Here is a 19826-nt window from a genome sequence, read left to right on the forward strand (position 1 = left end):
CTGCATACTATACTGTACTATACTGTACTGTATAGTATAATATACTATACTATACAGTACTATACCTCTACTGTACTATACTATACTGTATAATATACTATACAGTACTATACTATACTGTATTATACTATACTGTATACTATACTATACTGTACTATATTATACTGTATAATATACTATACTGTATGCTATACTGTACTATACTGTAATGTACTGTACTATACTGTATAATATACTATACTGTATAATATGCTATACAATACTGTACTATACTATACTGTATACTATACTATACTGTATACTATACTGTACTATACTTTACTGTACTATACTCTACTGTATAATATACTATACTGTACTATATTATACTATACTATACTGTATACTATACTATACTGTACTATACTATACTATAGTATACTGTATAATATACTATATTGTACTATACTTTACTGTACTATACTATACTGTATAATATACTATACTGTACTATACTTTACTGTACTATACTATACTGTATAATATACTATACTGTACTATATTATACTATACTATACTATACTGTATACTATACTATACTGTACTATACTATACTATAGTATACTGTATAATATACTATATTGTACTATACTGTACTATACTATACTGTATAATATACTATACTATACTGTACTATACTATACTGTATAATATACTATACTGTACTATACTATACTGTATACTATACTATACTTTACTGTATAACATACTATACTATACTGTACTATACTATACTGTACTATACTTTACTGTATAACATACTATACTATACTGTACTATACTGTATAATATACTATACTATACTGTATAATATTCTATACTGTATTATACTATGCTGTATACTATATTATAATGTACTATACTATATTGTATACTATACTATACTTTACTACACTATACTATACTGTATACTATACTGTACTATACTATACTATACAATACTATACTGCACTGTACTGTACTGTACTGTACAACTGAAAAAAAGGCTCGTAATTTTTATGGGAAAATATTTAAAAAATCAAAGGTACAAAACTGTTCATTGATTAACTGGTAGTAGGCATAGGCTACAGGCCTACAGTGACAAATGATTCTGTAAAATATTGTTAAAATTATGTTTTTAGATGTACAAAGGAATTATTCATTAGTTAGAGGGGAAAAATCATATTATGTTTAACAAGACAATACATACACTTTTACAGTAAAGTGTTGTTAAAATTACAATGAAAACAATTATTGGGTGTTCCCAGAAGTCAGGGCCAATTTCTGAGCATATGGGGGCCTTAAGTGAAATCCTTGGATTTCTTTCAGTTGAAATATTAACATTTTATCATTTAATGATAAATACCAATGTGAACTGTAAAGCATAGGCTACATGCACCAAAAATGTAATACGTAGTGCCTAAATTATTGTTAGCATAGTTTTTACGGTAAAGCTCAGGCAACCACAGCAGCCTTTTTTCTTTCTTTCTTTTTTTTTTTTTTTTACTGTAAATTAAAGGTTTTTATTTATTTATTTATTACAGTGAAGGCCTACTATAGCCGCTAAATTTATAAAACTAGGCTGTCACCACATCCTGCAGTTTCCAACCAGCTTCCAATCAACCATACTTTTTGTCTCCATACACTGTAAAAATGTTTTGTTAACTAACTTTAAAAAATTTACTTTATATGGAAATTTCTATTGTTTTATTATTTGTCGTATTACTGTAAAAAATATAATAAAACATTAAACTATTTTATAAAAATAAAAGTGACTGAATAAAATTTAATATATTATGTTACTCCGCTACTTTTCAGAGGTCGGGTCAGGTAAATAGTTCCTAGTATACACTTTTTACGATGAACCTCCAAATCTACTTTCGGTGTCATCCCCCCCACCCCTCCGGCCACCTCCTCTTTCTCTCTCAGTGCGCTCGGCTCTCACTTCAGTATTGCAGGAGTTTGTACAGTGCGCGCGCTTTATGTTATTGTCCTGCTGTTCATGATAGATTTCACGGACAGTTTTAAAACGTTATAAATAGAGTCCGAGCCTTTGGATCTTCCCACCCGTGACTACTCTTGCTGTTTTCTTGTGATGTCGCTCATGAAATGAGACGTGTTGTTACGGATCCCTCAAGGGAGAGCATACCTCTCATTCACATGGACCACAGGTTTGATCAATCTTTTTTATATATAACAATCTTTCAGCTGCTGTGACAGTGTTGCAGATGCACACGTTAATCAACACGAAACAATAATAAAAAAAAAGATCAATGTAAAATTGTATAATAAAAAAACCAAAAGATGTAGACTAAATAATGTAAAATATAAAAGTTAAATCCTGAGCATGCTAAACCACATGCTATTATTGTTATTGTTGTTGTTATTAGGATATTATTATTATCGAAATGTTTCGAAATGTTCAGTGTTTACTCTGAACTTAGATAAGAGTTCTTCAAAGGAGAATAGAATTGACACACCCCTAGAAAGATACACACACTTGAGTGTTTTCTCTTCTCTTGTAGCGATTACTCTAGATAGCGGCACATTGGTATGACGTAGGTAACTTATATCGAAGCGGTGCACACATGAACTCAGGTAAAAGCTGAAAATTAGCATTATTTACTCACCTTCATGTTACTCCAAACCCGTGTGCAGATATTGTTTCTAGAGGTAGACGATATATCGGTTTTCCTGATTAATCGGTACAGATAGTTGCTTGTGGAACTACTGGATATCGAAAAAATAAATGCATATAGTTGCTGATATTTTATTTTCATTTTTTACACTAATTATTTGTATTCCTTAACAATAAACCTCATCTGGTGAAATATATACATATAAAACTCTTCATCGGATTAATCTATAGGCAATAAAAAGCTTCATTTGGTAAATATACACATATAGAGCATTTTTATGGAGCCAAATCTCTTTAATTTCAAAATAAGAGTCCCTGGTATATTTCGGGCTTGCTTATTATTGGGATTCTGGTTGCACAATAAACTGCTTTTGGGTTTTATTAATTTTGCAGCCTTAATGTCTGTGCCCTTCATAGTAAGGAAAGAATAAGTTATTTTTTATCATCATGTTGATCGACTGAAAAACTATCGGCTGATTAATCAATTATTTGCCTTTTTCACTACCTAAGTCATCGGTATCGGCAAAATCCACTATCGGTCGACCTCTAATTGTTTCCCACTAAACACAAAATCATTTTTGAAGAATCTTCACACAGCTACAGTATGTTTCATACAACAACAGTTCATAGTGATGACATCTGTCAAGCTTCAATAAAATAAACAAATGATCACACGTGTCAGGCTCAAATGAAACTGTCAACATGAGAAAAAAAACACAATTACAGAAAAATATATTGTGAAAAAAGAAGAGCTGTAATTTAGATTTGAAGGAACAGACGGTGAAGTTGTGGAGGCTTAATTGGAGTGAGTTTCAGAGTTATAGTGCCATGACACAGAATGATCAAGAATGTCAGGACAAACAATGGATAAAAAGCATAAACAAAATGCACCAATCTGGTCTCTTCCTCATACAAAGCTATCGTCTGGCTTCAGAAGACTTGGAATATAGTGAATGAGCAGAATGGACTATTTTTATGATTCTTTAATCATGCTATTTTTTCCTTTATGGAGCTGGACAGACATGGTCACCATGAACTGCCTTTATATGGAAAAGAGCTGCGTAAAGATTCTTCAAATTCTCAGAAAAAGTAATAGCGTGCAAATTTGGAACGACATTGAGGGTGAATAAATAATGACAGGATTTTCATTTGTGGGTGCACAAATCCTTTAATTGACACCTCAAGAATATATATATATATATATATATATATATATATATATATATATATATATATATATATATATATATATATACTGTATACACTGTTTATATACGTATATTGATAATTTGGCTCTACTTATTGCACACTTGACTGTTTTTTGTATGCTGCAAATTTATTATTACAGACGTTTAAAATATGACGGCAAATTAATTTTATGATGTTCTCAATGACGTCCTTAAAAGATTGTTTGCGGGGATTTTTTCCCAACATAAATCAGTGCACACTGCCCCGATACTAAAGAGCAGCTAGAGGCCTGTGAAGAAATGACTCATTTTGAATCATCAGCTCAAGTCTGCATCAAGTCACTATTATTTTTGGGAAGTACTCTATTGTAATACTCTTGGGCTCAAGTCAAAGTCTCAGTTCCATATGAATTTATACATTTTTTATCTGGAGAGGCTTTAGTGGTTTCAAGAATATCTTGAGTTACTTTTTAAAATGAACACATTTTTAAATAAAATCTCTTGAGGTTAGCCTAGATCTGAATCATATGTTTTAATTATGTAGGCTATTTACATGTAGTTGCCTAATGTATGCTTTCGTAGTAAAATGACTTGAATAGTGTCAAACTAGTGCCTAAAACTTTCAACAGATAATTTGGCTGCATACTTCACGTATGAATTTTCTGGGTCCCACTGTGTCAGTCTGCTGTCTGTTTCCAGACAGTGTGTAACAGTGTGTCTGTGAGATGCTTGTATTTATGTTAGTGCCTCAGGCATTTGGAGCAATGCCCAGTCCTAAACAGAAAGAGTCTCAATCACTTCAACACTATCATAATCAGACCCTGGTGCTCTCTTGTAGACTCATAGAGGTCATGTAGTCATAGGGATCCTCTGCTTCATGAACTTCACTCAAAAGCTTAGTCACACTTTCACGTGAGGTATTGGTTAGGTCAGACTCAGACATAAAACTGACACAAATATACAGTCACACAAGGTCATAAACAAATAAGATGACATGAAATTGCTCTTTCTGTCTAGCTTCTGACTGTGCGTCTATGACATTAATAATAAATATAATAAAACATATTGTGAAGTCATCAATCATTACCATGAGTGGTTTAGGCAAAGCCGCACATACTGTACAATACGATTTTTGTATTTATTTTTTGGCATTTTGCTGTAGTATTGTAATATATACTTGTATTCCCAATAATAGATAATGTTTGTGAGAGATAATCAGCATAACTGATACAATTTTTTCAAGATCTTTCAAGAGGTATCCTTCAAGCTTAAAAGTTATGTGAATGTTTATGGGAAAGTGTGTGTCTTAGGTCGGTAACACTTTACATTTAATGTTCCCTTTGTTAAGGGATTATAAAGGGATTCAGAATGACTTATAAATCATGTACAAATCCAGTATAAATTATTGATATGTGGTGATAATAACATGCATAAAAAGGGTGACTTTCGTGCAATATCTGTCAAATAGTGAGCATCATACCTCACGTGTTATAAATGCTTAATACCGCTTATACAACATCAGTAACCTATAAACGTATGTAAAGCGGACACATATGAAGCATTTATGAAGGAGTCCCCAACTTTATAAAGTTCAGTATGGTTTAATGGTCATCCGGCTTTGTTATGATATATGCTGCGAATGAGCAAGAAGACCTAAAATGTGATTTTGCAGAGTACATTAGTTAAATAAATTTAGGTAAATAACAATTATTTTGGCATCAACGTGATCAAAGAAAGTGACAACACAAGTAATTAATGAGTCAAGACGTCACAGTAATTAATGTAAACACAAAGCATACTGTAGTAAAATGAAATAATCATTCTTTAATCTCACTATTATAGTCTCTTTTGCTACATTGTGACATAAATAATAAAGTAGGGCATTTTATGTTTTTGATTAATTTATGTATGAATAAGTGTATTAATTAAGCATTTATAACTATCTATTGGCCAGTATTCCATGAAAGTCCATGTCTACTTTTTGATACAACAGAGGGTTAAGGCTTCAATACTGTCTGTCAAATGGGTTTTGATTAGGTAAGAGGAATGATTAGGTCAATGGTTTGAGTAGGTCAGAGGAATATATGATAATGTGAACTTGTGAAGGGAAAATAATATAACTTTATTTTATTTAAACACCTATATTTTAGTGTGTCGATGTTCCAGACAGAAGACAGTTTGTGACAGACCATTTCATGCTAATAACATTATAAATAACAGTGACATCTTGTGTTTAGTCTTCTACAATGCATGGTATAAAGGTTACTTGTTGAATATGAGTGTCTTGTATGCATTGACATGGAATATAAGAATATATATATTTTCAAATGTAACTATTCTTATCTATTTTAACAATCAAATTCTAAAAAACACAAACTTGCATTATTTTGAATATATATTATTGATATAATTTGATGTTATTCAATTTATGTTACTGTCATATTTATGCATGAAATTTAAAGGAATACAGGAATGCTGTGTAGTAACTGTGTTTATTGCTTAAGCCACAGCACTGAGCTGTTTAATGCATTATTTTTATGACAAAAAAGCTCAATATTTTGTATTCAAAAAGCATTTTTCCACGTTTCTGTGGTGACAGAAAGTTAACAGGCACTTTATAAAAGAAAGAAATAAAAATAATTTATACACTGGCGGCCAAAAGTTTGGAATAATGTACAGATTTTGCTCTTATGGAAAGAAATTGGTACTTTTATTCACCAAAGTGGCATTCAACTAATCACAATGTATAGTCAGGACATTAATAACGTGAAAAATTACTATTACAATTTGAAATAAATGTTTAGAACTTCTTAAACTACTTCAAAGAGTTCTCATCAAAAAATCCTCCACGTGCAGCAATGACAGCTTTGCAGATCCTTGACATTCTAGCTGTCAGTTTATCCAGATACTCAGGTGACATTTCACCCCACACTTCCTGTAGCACTTGCCATAGATGTGACTGTCTTGTCGGGCACTTCTCACGCACCTTACAGTCTAGCTGATCCCTCAATGGGGTTAAGATCCATAACACTCTTTTCCAGTTATCTGTTGTCCAATGTCTGTGTTTCTTTACCCACTCTAACCTTTTCTTTTTAATTTTCAGTTTCAAAAGTGGCTTTTTCTTTGAAATTCTTCCCATAAGGCCTGCACCCCTGAGTCTTCTCTTTACTGTTGTACATGAAACTGGTGTTGAGCGGGTAGAATTCAATGAAGCTGTCAGCTGAGGACATGTGAGGCATCTATTTCTCAAACTAGAGTCTCTGATGTATTTTTCCTCTTGTTTAGTCGTACATCTGGCCTTCCACATCTCTTTCTGTCCTTGTTAGAGCCAGTTGTCCTTTGTCTTTGAAGACTGTAGTGTACACCTTTGTCTGAAATCTTCAGTTTTTTTGGGCAATTTCAAGCATTGTATAGCCTTCATTCCTCAAAACAATGATTGACTGATGAGTTTCTAGAGAAAGCTGTTTCTTTTTTGCCATTTTTGACATAATATTGACCTTAAGACATGCCGGTCTATTGCATAGTGTGACAACTCAAAAACAAGCACAAAGACAATGTTAAGCTTCATTTAACTAACCGAATAGCTTTCAGCTGTGTTTGATATAATGGCAAGTGATTTTCTAGTACCAAATTAGCAATTTAGCATGATTACTCAAGGATAAGGTGTTGGAGTGATGGCTGCTGGAAATGGGGCCTGTCTAGATTTGATCAAAAATGACTTTTTTCAAATAGTGATGGTGCTGTTTTTTACACCAGTAATGTCCTGACTATACTTTGTGATCAGTTGATTGATATGTATGTATATATATTATGATACAACACAAATGGAATATGGGATTTATAAAAATGTTAAATAAATAAAAAGAAAACCTCTCAATCTAATTTACAAGGCATGAAGATGCTTTTTAAATACTATTTAAGGAGTTCCCATTTACAGGCTGTTAGGCATCCATTTAAATTATATACTTTAAATGTTTGTTTTGTAAAGAAATTCTTACTTAGTCATAATTTATATTTGTATACAAAATCAGGTCCAAACTTTTGATGGGTTGTGTTAATGTTAAATAAGTACTGTATTTAAGTTTATGTTTTGTTATTTAGGTTGTGTGTGTAAGTTGAGCTAGAGCTCAGGTCAGTTATGGAGGCAGGACTGAACTGCAGCTCACACTGTGAGTCTGGTGTCTGCTTCATCTATCCAGCAGTAAACCACCAGCAGGGCTGGGATGTACTGCAGAGACTCTGTGCTCTCTCAGCGGTAAATGCACACACACACCCACACACATGTTAGTGCGGCTATCCTTATGAGGACTCTCCATAGACATAATGATTTTTATACTGTACAATCTATAGATTCTATCCCCTAACCCTACCCCTAAACCTAACCCTCACAAAAAACTTTCTGCATTTTTACATTTTCAATAAAACATCGTTTAGTATGTTTTTTAAGTGATTTGAATTATGGGGACACTAGAAATGTCCTCCATAAACCACATTTATTGCATAATACCCTTGTAATTACCAGTTTGTAACCTAAAAAAATGTACTAAACCACCCAAACCCACACACACACGTACATACATATGCAGGCACATATGAGTGCATGCACGCGATTACTATACACACACACACTAACCTACATACATAGAAAAAACCTAACCCACCAGCATACACAAAGAGGCATGCATTATTTGTGTGTAACAGATGTACAATTTTATACAATGGCCCCAAATAGTATTTGGACACTTAAGCCACACTTAGAAATGTATGAATGGCATTGCATTACATAACAAATAGACCTCTCTGTTGTATCAAACCAAGTACATGTATTATGTAAATAAAGATAACACAAGGAGACATTTCAAGCAAAGAAATTCGCAAAATTAATTTATTAGAATTTAAACTATATAGCAATAGATAAAAAAAAAAAAAAAGTTCTTGGACACTTCAAATACTAATGGAACATGTCCATAGTTAATGTGATGAACTGCACATTTGTGAACTTGACTTCATACATCCACTATACAAATGGGAACATCCCAGCACTTTGGGACCAGTTGGTAAGTACTGTAGTAATTGCACAAATAACTGGACAGATGCAACTTGGTTAGATTTTTTTTTTTATTTTATTTTTTTTAATGTATTGCAATGAAATTCAGACATTTTTAAGTGTGCCTGAAGTGTATACATACTTTTGGGGCCACTGTATGCATCAAAATCTTGTTTATATTTAGTATATGTTGGTTTGCTGTTTTTTTAGAGGGGTGTGGATGCACAGAGGGGAACCCTGTCCCCTGCTCTTCGTGCTGTATTCTGGACACTGCTCTCTTTTGGGATTCTATTGGCCCTCTTCTTTTTTATTTTCACACTCCGCTTCAAAAACAATAGGTATGGAAAACCTCTCTCACTCCTTTTGTGTCTCTTTTAGAGGAGACAGGGGCCATTGTACAACTTTTTACATTGTCATGATATGATACACATAAACTATTTACACTGAGGACTTAATAATTATTTTGAATTTACCACAATGAGTCAGAGTGTTACAATGGTAACACTTGAGGAAATATCATATTAAGCCAGTGGAGAAGAGCATACATTTATGTAATGCATCACATCATTGCAGTAGTTCTCACTGTTATATGGCACTCATTATTTTAACTGGGAGTATGAATATGTTTTTCAAGGCAAATGAGAAACATACATTATAATCATGTGAAGTATTTTTAGCTAAAATATATTAATCAGCTTATAAATCAAGAACAGCCTTTAACTTTAAATGAATAGTCTACTCAAAACTGAAAATTCATCTTATAATTTACTCATATCTCTCCAAACCCATATGACTTTCTTTTTTATCTTGAACGCAAAAGGAGAACATTTTATGAATATCCCAGTCCGTCTTTTCAGTGCAATGGCAGTGGATAGTGCCTCACTATAAAGCTTAAAAAAGGAACCAAAAGTATCATAAAAGTAGTCCATGCAATTCTGTTTTCATATTCCAAGTCTTCTGAAGGCATACGATAGGATTTGCTGAGAAATAACCCAAAATGTAGGTCATTTTTCAGCAAAAATCTTTTGCGAGTTCTGTTGCGAGTTCTGTGTTCATGAGCACTATAAGAGAAGCTCGTTTACAGTGGCACTTGTGTTCACGAGAGCCAAAATAGATTAATTCTTGTACAGTAGCTACCAGTGACAGGTTACCTCTCTCATAGCTCTCAAACATCTTATGACACTCCCCTCTGCAGGGGCCGTTTCTAGCTATAAGCGGTATAAGCGGGCGCTTATGGTCCCCAAGCCACCAGGGGGCTCCTCAAAGCAAGGTTAACTAAAAAAAACTAAAAGCTGCGAATAAGACTCAAGTTACACAACTATAGGGAGCCCCATTGTGGCCTGAGATGGAAAGGAGAATGTTATGTCCCGGGGGATTGCTGGGGGCCACCAAGTAGGATTTAGCTTAGGGCCCCCATATGATCAGAAACTGTCCTGCCTTTGTGACCCATTTACTGCTACATAGGTGGTCTTTACTTTTTCATTTACATGATTCTATCAATTACTAACTGTAGCCTCAAACATACATTTTGATTATGTACATTTGACACAGGATTGTGAAGATGTCCAGTCCCAATCTGAATGTGCTGACTCTCTGTGGCAGTGTACTTACATACAGCAGTGGCTTCTTATTCGCCATGGAGGAGAAATCACCTCTGCAGGTAGCCGGATCAAGAGCAATCTTACAGGTACACACATACAAACACACACTAGATTACTGGAGGTGCTTGCTAAACTAAAGTTTTGAACCAAAGTATTAAACTTCCTAACTTGTCCTGCACTGTTTGTGCTATTAGCATGGAAGATAACTCAAATCGTGAGGCTCATTGAGGAGAAGTGTGCTATTACTTTTATAAATGATCGGATCTGACTTACATTGAAGGAGGGACCCATAACCAATGTACCAACCACTAGCTCTTTTTCATACCATCCCTCCTTGCCTCTCAGGCGCGGATCTGGACGTTGTGTATTGGCAGCTCTCTCGTGTTTGGTCCTATTCTTGGGAAAACATGGCGGCTCTACAGAGTGTTCACTCAGCGTGTGCCTGACAAGAGAGTGGTGAGTTTAATGGTTCATATGTTTGTGCTTATGAATTGGCTTGTTTAAGTGTATTATTGGTTGATATAATTTACTTGAACACAGTGCTTTATTGTTCCGTTGTGTTTCAGATTATTAGAGACATCCAGCTGATGGGTTTTGTTGCTCTGCTGGTTCTAGTGGATGTGGTTGTTCTAACAACATGGCATTTGACAGATCCAATCAAGTGCTCTCGGTCTATTAGTGCTGTGGTGAAGGTATACTGAAGATTTCAGTTATCAAATAGACACTCACAATCATATAAAAATAACTAGGAATATAATTTATGAAAGGAATAGTTCAGCCAAAAAGGAATATTGTGTCATATTATTTACACTTATGTTAAGTGAGAACACTTATCTTAAAAAAAAAATTTGGGGAAGAAAAGCTGCTTAACCAACTGAAAACCAAAAATCAAAATGTCATACTTGGAGAAAAAGGAGGTGCAACACTCACTCTGCAAGCTAAAATAGAGCTTAAACTTTAATAGATTAAAAACTTCATGACATTTCATGGCATATGATAAAGGCCCTAAAGGTAGCAAGAACATTTGGAAGTTTTTAATCTAACAAAAGTTGAAGCTTTATTTTCGTAATTAAAGGGATAGTTCACCCTAGGGGCGGACTGGCCATTGGGAGAACCGGGACTTTTCCCGGTGGTCTGGCCCCGGTGGGCTGGCCCCCCTCACGCTCAATAACTTTTGGGCTGGTTTTTATTTCAAATCTAGGGCCGATTTCTCTTCCCAGTCCTCTTCTGGTTCACTCAAAAAATGAAAATTCTCTCATCATTTACTCACCCTCATGCCATCCTTGATGTGTATGACTTTCTTTCTTCTGCTGAACACAAGTGAAGATTTTTAGAAGAATATCTCAGCTCTGTAGGTCCTCACAATGCAAGGGAATGGTGGTCAAAACTTTGAAGCTCCAAAAAGCACATAAAGGCAGCACAAAAGTAATCCACAAGACTCCAGTGGTTAAATCCATGTCTTCAGAAGTGATATGATAAGTGTGGGTGAGAAACAGATCAATTTTTAAGTCCTTTTTTTACTATAAATATCCAGTTTTACTTTCACACTCATCCTCTTTTGTTTTTGGCAATTCACATTCTTCATGCATACCGCCACCTATTGGGCAGGAAGGATCATTTGTAGTAAAAAAGAACTTAAATATTAATCTGTTTCTCACCCATACCAATCATATCGCTTCTTAAAACATGGATTTAACCACTGGAGTCATATAGATGACTTTTATGCTGCCGTTATGTGTTTTTTGGAGCTTCAAAGTTCTGGCTACCATTCAATGGCATTTTATGGACCTACAGAGCTAAACATTTTCAGAGCTCTGCAGAAGAAAGTCATACACATCTGGGATGGCATGAGGATGAGTAAAAGAGTAAAGATTTTCATTTTGGTGTATACTATCCCTTTAAAGTGAGTGTTGCACCTCTTACTCAAAGTATAACACTTGCAGTACCTTTCAAGCAGTGATGAAGCCACACTTTGTTTTCAAAGCCTCCACAGCCATTGTTTATACATAAAGAAATATGATTTATGACTAATGCAAGCTCAAATCAGCTATGGCATGTGAAGGATTTTGTTTTGTTTTCAGGTAATAGAGTTGGATGCATCCTACACTCTGTCCCAGCTAGTCTCCTGTTCCTCTCGCTTCTCGGATCTTTGGGTAATACTTCTCTCTGTGCTTAAGGTAAACTGCAAAGAGAAGCTAGCAGATTATATTCTATACACAATAGTTTTCAGTCAATAGTCTTTTTCAACATTATTTTAGAATTATCATTGTTTTTCACCAAGATATTGATATAAAACCTTGATTATATATTTTGATTCACAGTAGTGAATCTTTCTTGTGATCTCAACCCCTCTGCAGGGCAGCCTCCTCCTTTATGGCACGTACCTTGCCGGCCTGACAAGCAATGTAAGCTTGCCCCCAGTAAACCAGTCTGTGACCATCATGGGTGCTGTCTGCCTAGTTACCATGTCAAGCGCTGTGGCTGTGCCCGTGTCTCTTTACCTGTATGCCTGGCCAAATGTGGTCTACAGCGTAGTGACTGGAGCCATCTTCATCTGTACACTAACCATAAATTGTCTGCTGTTTGTCCCTCAAGTGAGTCCTTGTCAATTTATCAACAAATGTCTTAACATTTGGTCAGTCTTTGTCAAAATCTGTAAAAAATCTACCACAGGAGGTGAAGCAGAAACGGATAACTCAGCAACCATCAAAGGTGTTTACCCCAACACCCCCTATAAGTTTGAAGAGAACATTGCTAATGTCAGCTCTTTTTGACAGTGTGGTTTTGGATAATATTACAGCAGTTATTTGAGCATAGACAGACAATAAGAGAGACAGACAGACAGACAGGTAGGTCAGTACAAAAGATAGCTAGATAGGTGAACGCCACACAAAACGGGTGCGTTTCACCAAAGTCTCTTTCAAGGCAAGTCAGTCCACTTGGCGGCCATCTTTGGAATGCTCCAGGGCAGCTATTTTCTATGGATAGATGCGGCATGAAAGTACATCTCCTATCTACTTGAATGGGGAAAGACAGTAATCTCCAAAATGGTTGGCCAAGATTATGTTCAAAGAACATATTTTAAATCAGCAGTAAAATCTGACAGTGGTATCATAAATTGTGCTTCTTCAGCTTAGATCACGTTAAAAAATGCTTTTTTTCAGGCTGATCCAGCTAATGCACATGTGCGTTCTTGAGTTGACTGACAGGCGATGTCTGTATCTAATAGGTGATTGGCTCTTTTACCTGTAAGGCGGACTACCTTTTCTACATCTGCCACTTTGGTAATTCCAACTTCTCCAGTTCATTTTAATACAAGTGGTCTGTCTTGGCTAAACAGTCTTTGGTTTCATGTACAAGGATGTAGCTCACTGCTTAAACACCATAGTACGATGCATCGTTGGAGAAACAAACAAGCTAGACACAACTGTTTCCTGAAAACATAGTAACTATGCCAGCAAATAAGCATAAGCATCATTCGAAACATTTTGGTTCAGCAATGTTGTTAATGACATTCCGCTGGTGTTGGAATAATAACTTCTGCCGAGATTGAATTAAAAGATATACAGAATGCACTACATGGTTGGGTACAATGATGCTAAAGGAACCCCTTAAGGAAATTCTATTGAATATAGATGGACAATTAGTGTGAAAACAAATGCAAAAAAAGAAAAAAAAGAAAAAGTTTGTTTTGATTAAAAATGATTTCAATTGATAAGGTGGTAAGGTTGTTGTTTTTCTCAAGAGCATTATCTATATCAGTCCACTTGTCAGACAAGTCGTGCTGTAGACATTGACTGAAAATGACAAGGAAACTGCAATTTTCAAGGACTGAAATTCAAGTGCATTTTGTGGAGGTATCAAATCATAAACAACAGATCAAAGTTTGAATGTGAATGCTGACAAGCAAAATCTGGGCAGATATCAATTAAAAAACACCAACACTGGAAACTAACAAGAAACTATGGCTCTACCCAGAGGTGGGCTTTGTGATACTGTTTGCGAAAGTTAATTGGAACTACGGTTTCGGGAAACACCAAATCGTTGAACTATGTTGTTAGCGATGGAACCTGCGGCCATACTTGGCTAACGATGTTTTTGGGAAATGCACCCCGGATCACAAATGTGCCATCTAACCAATAATAAAATTAAAAATATTTTGAAGTTGGAAAAGTTTCTGAAAAGGCATACAATTATTGTGGTTGATCATTGCTGTGACTTGGGAGGACTCTAGTACTGGGGTACTTGTGCCCATCCCTTATAGATAGCTAGACCACTTCCCAAGCCATACAATTACACACCTACTGTATAATTAGATGGTAGAAAGGACATCTTTGCCAACTTATGCTGAGTAAATCAGCTATTATGTCTGACAACAGCGACCTAAACAAGGAATGGTGAAAGCAAGGTCTCTACAAAGCAGAATATACACAGGCGATGGATTCCTTTAGAATCAAAGAGCTCTGCATGTGCATGTGAGCAGGGGCGGGGCCAGAAGGATGGCACGGGGCACCCTAAAAATGAGCTTTGCCACCCCACTTGCCACCCCAAGTCGGACCCCACTCACGTCCAAACCCCATGAAAATCCTGGACTCGCCCCTGCATGTGAGTGTGGGTGTATGTGGTTAAGACGAAGAGGCCAGCATAAATAGGGGAAACATTTGGACAATGAGTCATGCACACATGAAAATGCACCTAATGCAACAGTACACTCAGTAATGGTATTTTATTTAATGCCAGTTTTTACCTACATTCCCTCACTTATTCTCCCCTCAAGTTGACCCAGTGGAGACAGTTTGAAGAGGAGACAAACTCTCATCCCAGTCAAATGGCCAAATACTTCAGTAGCCCCAGCAAGACCACACACTCCATGTACAGCGAGGATGAAATCTATTATCTACTGGGAGAAAATGACTCCATGAAAAGGCTCATTAATGAGGTACCAATAATTGTTACATGTGATGCTCTTTTTTAGGGTGTAGGGTGTAATTATGCAAATGTTATCAGATTTTCAATGTTTAAGTGAAGCTTTGTAGCTTTTCTAGGTCATAATTTATATTTTAACATTTAGGTCTATTATTTTAATCTTTTATCCCTTTTACAGATTCATACCATAAAGATGAGGGGTATTACTGTATGTTATAATTCAAAGACTAAAAAAGGAAAGGTTGTCAAGACAAATGTTGGTAACACTTTATAATAGTGTTCCATTTTTTAACATTAGTTAACTACATTAGTTTACAAAAACTAACAATGAACAGAAATTTACAGCATTTATTAACCTTGGTTAATGCTAATTTCAACATATACTAATATATATTTAAAATAAAGAGTTGTATACTTAAACATTCACTAATGCACTGTGAATTAACATGAACTAACAATGAGCAATTGTATTTTTCTAAACTAACATTAACAGAGATTAAATGCTGTAAAAATAGATTGTTCAATCATCGTTAGTTCATGGTACTTAAATGCATTAACTAATGTTATCAATTGGAACTTTATTGTAAAGTGTTACTCAAATGCTGAATGTTGACTTGACAAAACCTTTTAAAAAGTTGAAAAAATCCTTGAAATCTGTAGGTTATTTTGAAAACCTTTAAAGCTTGAAGGGTATGTAGACTTATGTTGTTTTAATACTTGGGTAGTTTGATGAGAGCTTTGAAGTATGCAAGCTAAATAGTTGCTAGTGTTTCTATGTAGATAGATAGATAGATAGATAGATAGATAGATAGATAGAACATATCTACACATTAAAACTCTGGGTGTGGATAACAGTGTGTTTTGTGTCACTGTCCCATGAGTGAGGCTGAATCCTTTTACAATTCCTCAATTCACCACTTAATGATGTCACATCCTGTAAAATTGGCACCTAATCCGTTCACCTACTAAGTGAACCGAGCCATAAGATAATTACATACAGTACACGATTAGGGTGATGAGGTTTTTAAATAAAATTCCCGTATGTCCTTCAAATTGCAGAAGAATGCCATTATCGACAGCCTGCAGGAACAAGTGAACAACGCCAAGGACAAACTGCTCAAACTGATGACTGTCAATCACCCCTTGGATGAGGGAGAATTGGACTCCTCCAACACGAACCTCAACTCCACCTCTACACAAACCACAGTGGTATCTCCTCCAACTCCTCCAACCCCTCTCCTAACGAAATACTCAGAAGTCGCTTCCACTGTAGCTCTCTCTCCACCTCCCTACGTACCTCCTCCACCACTTCCATCTCACATTAGCTCACAACAAACAACCCCTGAAAGCCCAAAAGCTTCTCCACAATTAGGGCCTCTACCCATAGAAGAGGCACTTCCAACCCTGAACAGCATCAGAAACTCTACAAGTATCTCAGATGATCTGGGAGGAGTAACAGTGATTTTGGACGAACCTTTGGATCAGGGCAAATTAGAGCAGAGTTCCTCTCCATTGGATCCCGCTTGGTCTAGTTCAGCTCAGGTTGATAATTCAACCGCATTAGAATGTAATGCCGTGTCAGCAGCGGGACGACAGGGCTTTGTAAGCAATGAGCAGCTGGTGGAGATCCTGCAGGACCTAAGTGTTGATGCCGTAAGCAGCTCTCTCAGATCGCCCGACCGTGTGCGGAGCCCTTCTTTTAATCCAGATCATGAAGATCTTAACTCTGCGCTCTCTCCACTCTCTCCTCGATCAACACTACAGTTCCACTTCCCTACTATCTCACCCTATCTTATGCGGAAACGCAGACCTCCATTTTACTCCTCTAGAGTTGGACCTCCTCCTTACTGTTTTCCAGGCTCTATACCTCCAGGGCGTAAAAGAGGATCAGCACTTCCAGATCCTGATCACCCCAAAAGTCCTACCAGCCCCAGAGTGAGCAACTCTCAAAGACAGGACTTGGTTCCAGGACTTCGACCAAACAGAAGTGACTCAAGACAGGACAATTGGGGGTTGTCTTCTCGTAAATGTTCTATTACTCCTTTCACGGGACAGGTTCCTCAGCCTGCCTCAGCTGGGCTGATGGAGGGGATTAAAACATCAGATGAGCCATATGACTACTCAGACTCGGACTCCAGCAGCTCGGAGTGCTACTGTTACTACCACCGGCCCTACTGCGGGGCCTGTAGACATCGGCCGTATGACTCGACATACAGCCTTACATCAGAGAGCTCTGAAGGTGAGGATGGAGGGTTCTGCCACTCAGCACAACCTTTAGTGAACTTTAAAGAGGACCTTAAACCAACCTTTGTCTGAATAGATTAACTGCTCTATAAACCGCACATACTTCATTGGTATTTGGGTCAATGTCATGACTCGTGACACTTATTATTTCTTCAAATCTATTAAGTTATTTAAAAATACATTAAAATGCAATTTATACATATAATGACTTGAATACACCTCGTCTATGATGATGTTTTACATTTCTGAATTAAAAATAATTTTGATATTTTTTGTGGTGCTTAAAAAAAAATTCTAGGTGGTTTAACTATCCGTAGATTGCCTCTTTAAAAGGCTGGATTTCTAGACAAAAAAATTATAATAATTTTTAAGTAGCTTGGCATAATATTTTATTATTGTAGAGAATAATTGAAGCAGTTTTGTTTTAAAATATTTTTAATATTTAAATTAATATTAAAAACATTTGTTTGTCAAATGAAAGTGTGACAGTTTACATGAAAAGAAAACCATAAAACAGGAAATCTGACAGAGGGGACCCCTGTAGACCCCAATGACCATCTGTCAAGGTCAGTACGTTTTTATTTTATTTTATTTTTTTATATAATTTAATTTTTTAACTTTTTAAATTTAAACTTTTTATGACAGGTTTTACAAGAAATATCACAATTGAAAAACCTCAAGTAAACTCTTTTTGAAAACATTTTTATTTATTTTTTTATTTATTTTTTTGCTTTGTTTTCTCATGTGTATTGAAGGTGTAAAATTATATTCTTTTTAGTTTTTTACTTGATGGTTACACTACTTCAAGTTGGATGTATTGGAACCAACATGTACAGTATACAAAGTTAGACAAAAACATTTCTGTGAACTTGGCACATGCGTTTTAAACTAGATTTTTAAAAGCCATTTCCCTTTCATCATCTTGGGCATCCTCATTTTTCACTGACCCATTTCTGTAAATAATGACAACAATGCTAAATTAGTTTATGAGTGAAAAACTAATGGCATGTTCTTTATTAATCTTGCCTCTTTGCACAAGCTAGAACTAAGCTGTAACTACCTTAACTGCTCTAATCCACTTTTACAGTAACTGTCAAATTGGACATGCAGTCGGTCAATCTGTGTATGAGGTGCTTGTGGTGTTCGTTTGCAACACCTCTACATCCACTTTCTTAATATGATTTGCAGTTTGGCTGGTAAATCAAAGTTTGGCTGGTAAATTTTCGCAGAATGTACTGGGTCATAAATTAATGACATTGCGGTATTGCTTACTTCTTTGATTTGCAAAGCTAAGTAAAAAATGAGCCAGTTTTGTATATGAGAGGAAGAGTAAGCCAATTTTTAAGAGCAAGTCCTTTTTGGTTTATTTAAAAAATATATTTGTTTACATTTCATTCTTTTGGAAAGCTATTTATAACTTTTTCCATAAAGTTTCTGGAATGTCCATCCACTGTTTATGCATTTCAATAATTTAATAGTACATTTTACATTGTTACACTGATGACTTAATTACTGAGTAATTATTGACAGTAATCAGAAACACTGTGCAACCTAAATGAGGGGTTAGATAAGATGAAACAATATGCAAATATTGTCAAAAAAAAAAAAAAATCAACACACAAAAATTATCAGCTGTGAAGTTATCTTTTACTGTACTTTTAGTTGTGTGGACTATTTAAATCATCATGTGATTAAAGCGCATTGATCAGTAGGAATTGCTCTTACTATTTACTATTTAATTAATTATGTAAAATTTTCCAATTGCTGAAACATTTTTAACATTACAAAAATTATAAATAATAAGTACTTAAAGTACTTAAGTACTTTTATTTTGTGCTACATAACACAGACATTACTGAAGAGACCTGTTGTGAATACCGATTTGATTGTCAATCTGTTTCTGTTTTATTTTTTTGTATATTTTCTATTTATTTTTGACTAGACTTTTTTATGTGTTCTATGAGCATGAATATGTTTACCAAGGCTATTATATATTTGTTCATCCCACTTATTTATCTTATTTAAATTATAATGAGGATTACTGAAAACCTTAACTTCTAAATCTTAGTGCTATTTTATTGTCTCTGTTCAAATAGTGTTTTGTACATTAATTGTTTTTCATATATTGCACAAGTATACATATGTTTGCTGTGTGTGTGCATGTT

General features: G+C 35.3%; 1 protein-coding gene across 1 annotated transcript; it reads left to right on the plus strand.

Annotated features, from left to right (window-relative positions):
• The first annotated feature begins 1988 nt into the window (after nucleotides 1-1988).
• Nucleotides 1989-17740, plus strand: LOC127448188 (probable G-protein coupled receptor 156). Its single transcript, XM_051710535.1, has 10 exons — nucleotides 1989-2189; nucleotides 7945-8098; nucleotides 9101-9228; nucleotides 10442-10577; nucleotides 10837-10947; nucleotides 11058-11183; nucleotides 12573-12668; nucleotides 12849-13085; nucleotides 15269-15430; nucleotides 16477-17740. The coding sequence occupies exons 2-10, from the start codon at nucleotides 7982-7984 to the stop codon at nucleotides 17731-17733; spliced, it is 2370 nt and encodes a 789-aa protein (XP_051566495.1). The 5' UTR covers nucleotides 1989-2189; nucleotides 7945-7981; the 3' UTR covers nucleotides 17734-17740.
• The last annotated feature ends 2086 nt before the right edge of the window (nucleotides 17741-19826 follow it).

Source organism: Myxocyprinus asiaticus, chromosome 11, assembly GCF_019703515.2.
Source record: "Myxocyprinus asiaticus isolate MX2 ecotype Aquarium Trade chromosome 11, UBuf_Myxa_2, whole genome shotgun sequence".
Taxonomy (NCBI): domain Eukaryota; kingdom Metazoa; phylum Chordata; class Actinopteri; order Cypriniformes; family Catostomidae; genus Myxocyprinus; species Myxocyprinus asiaticus.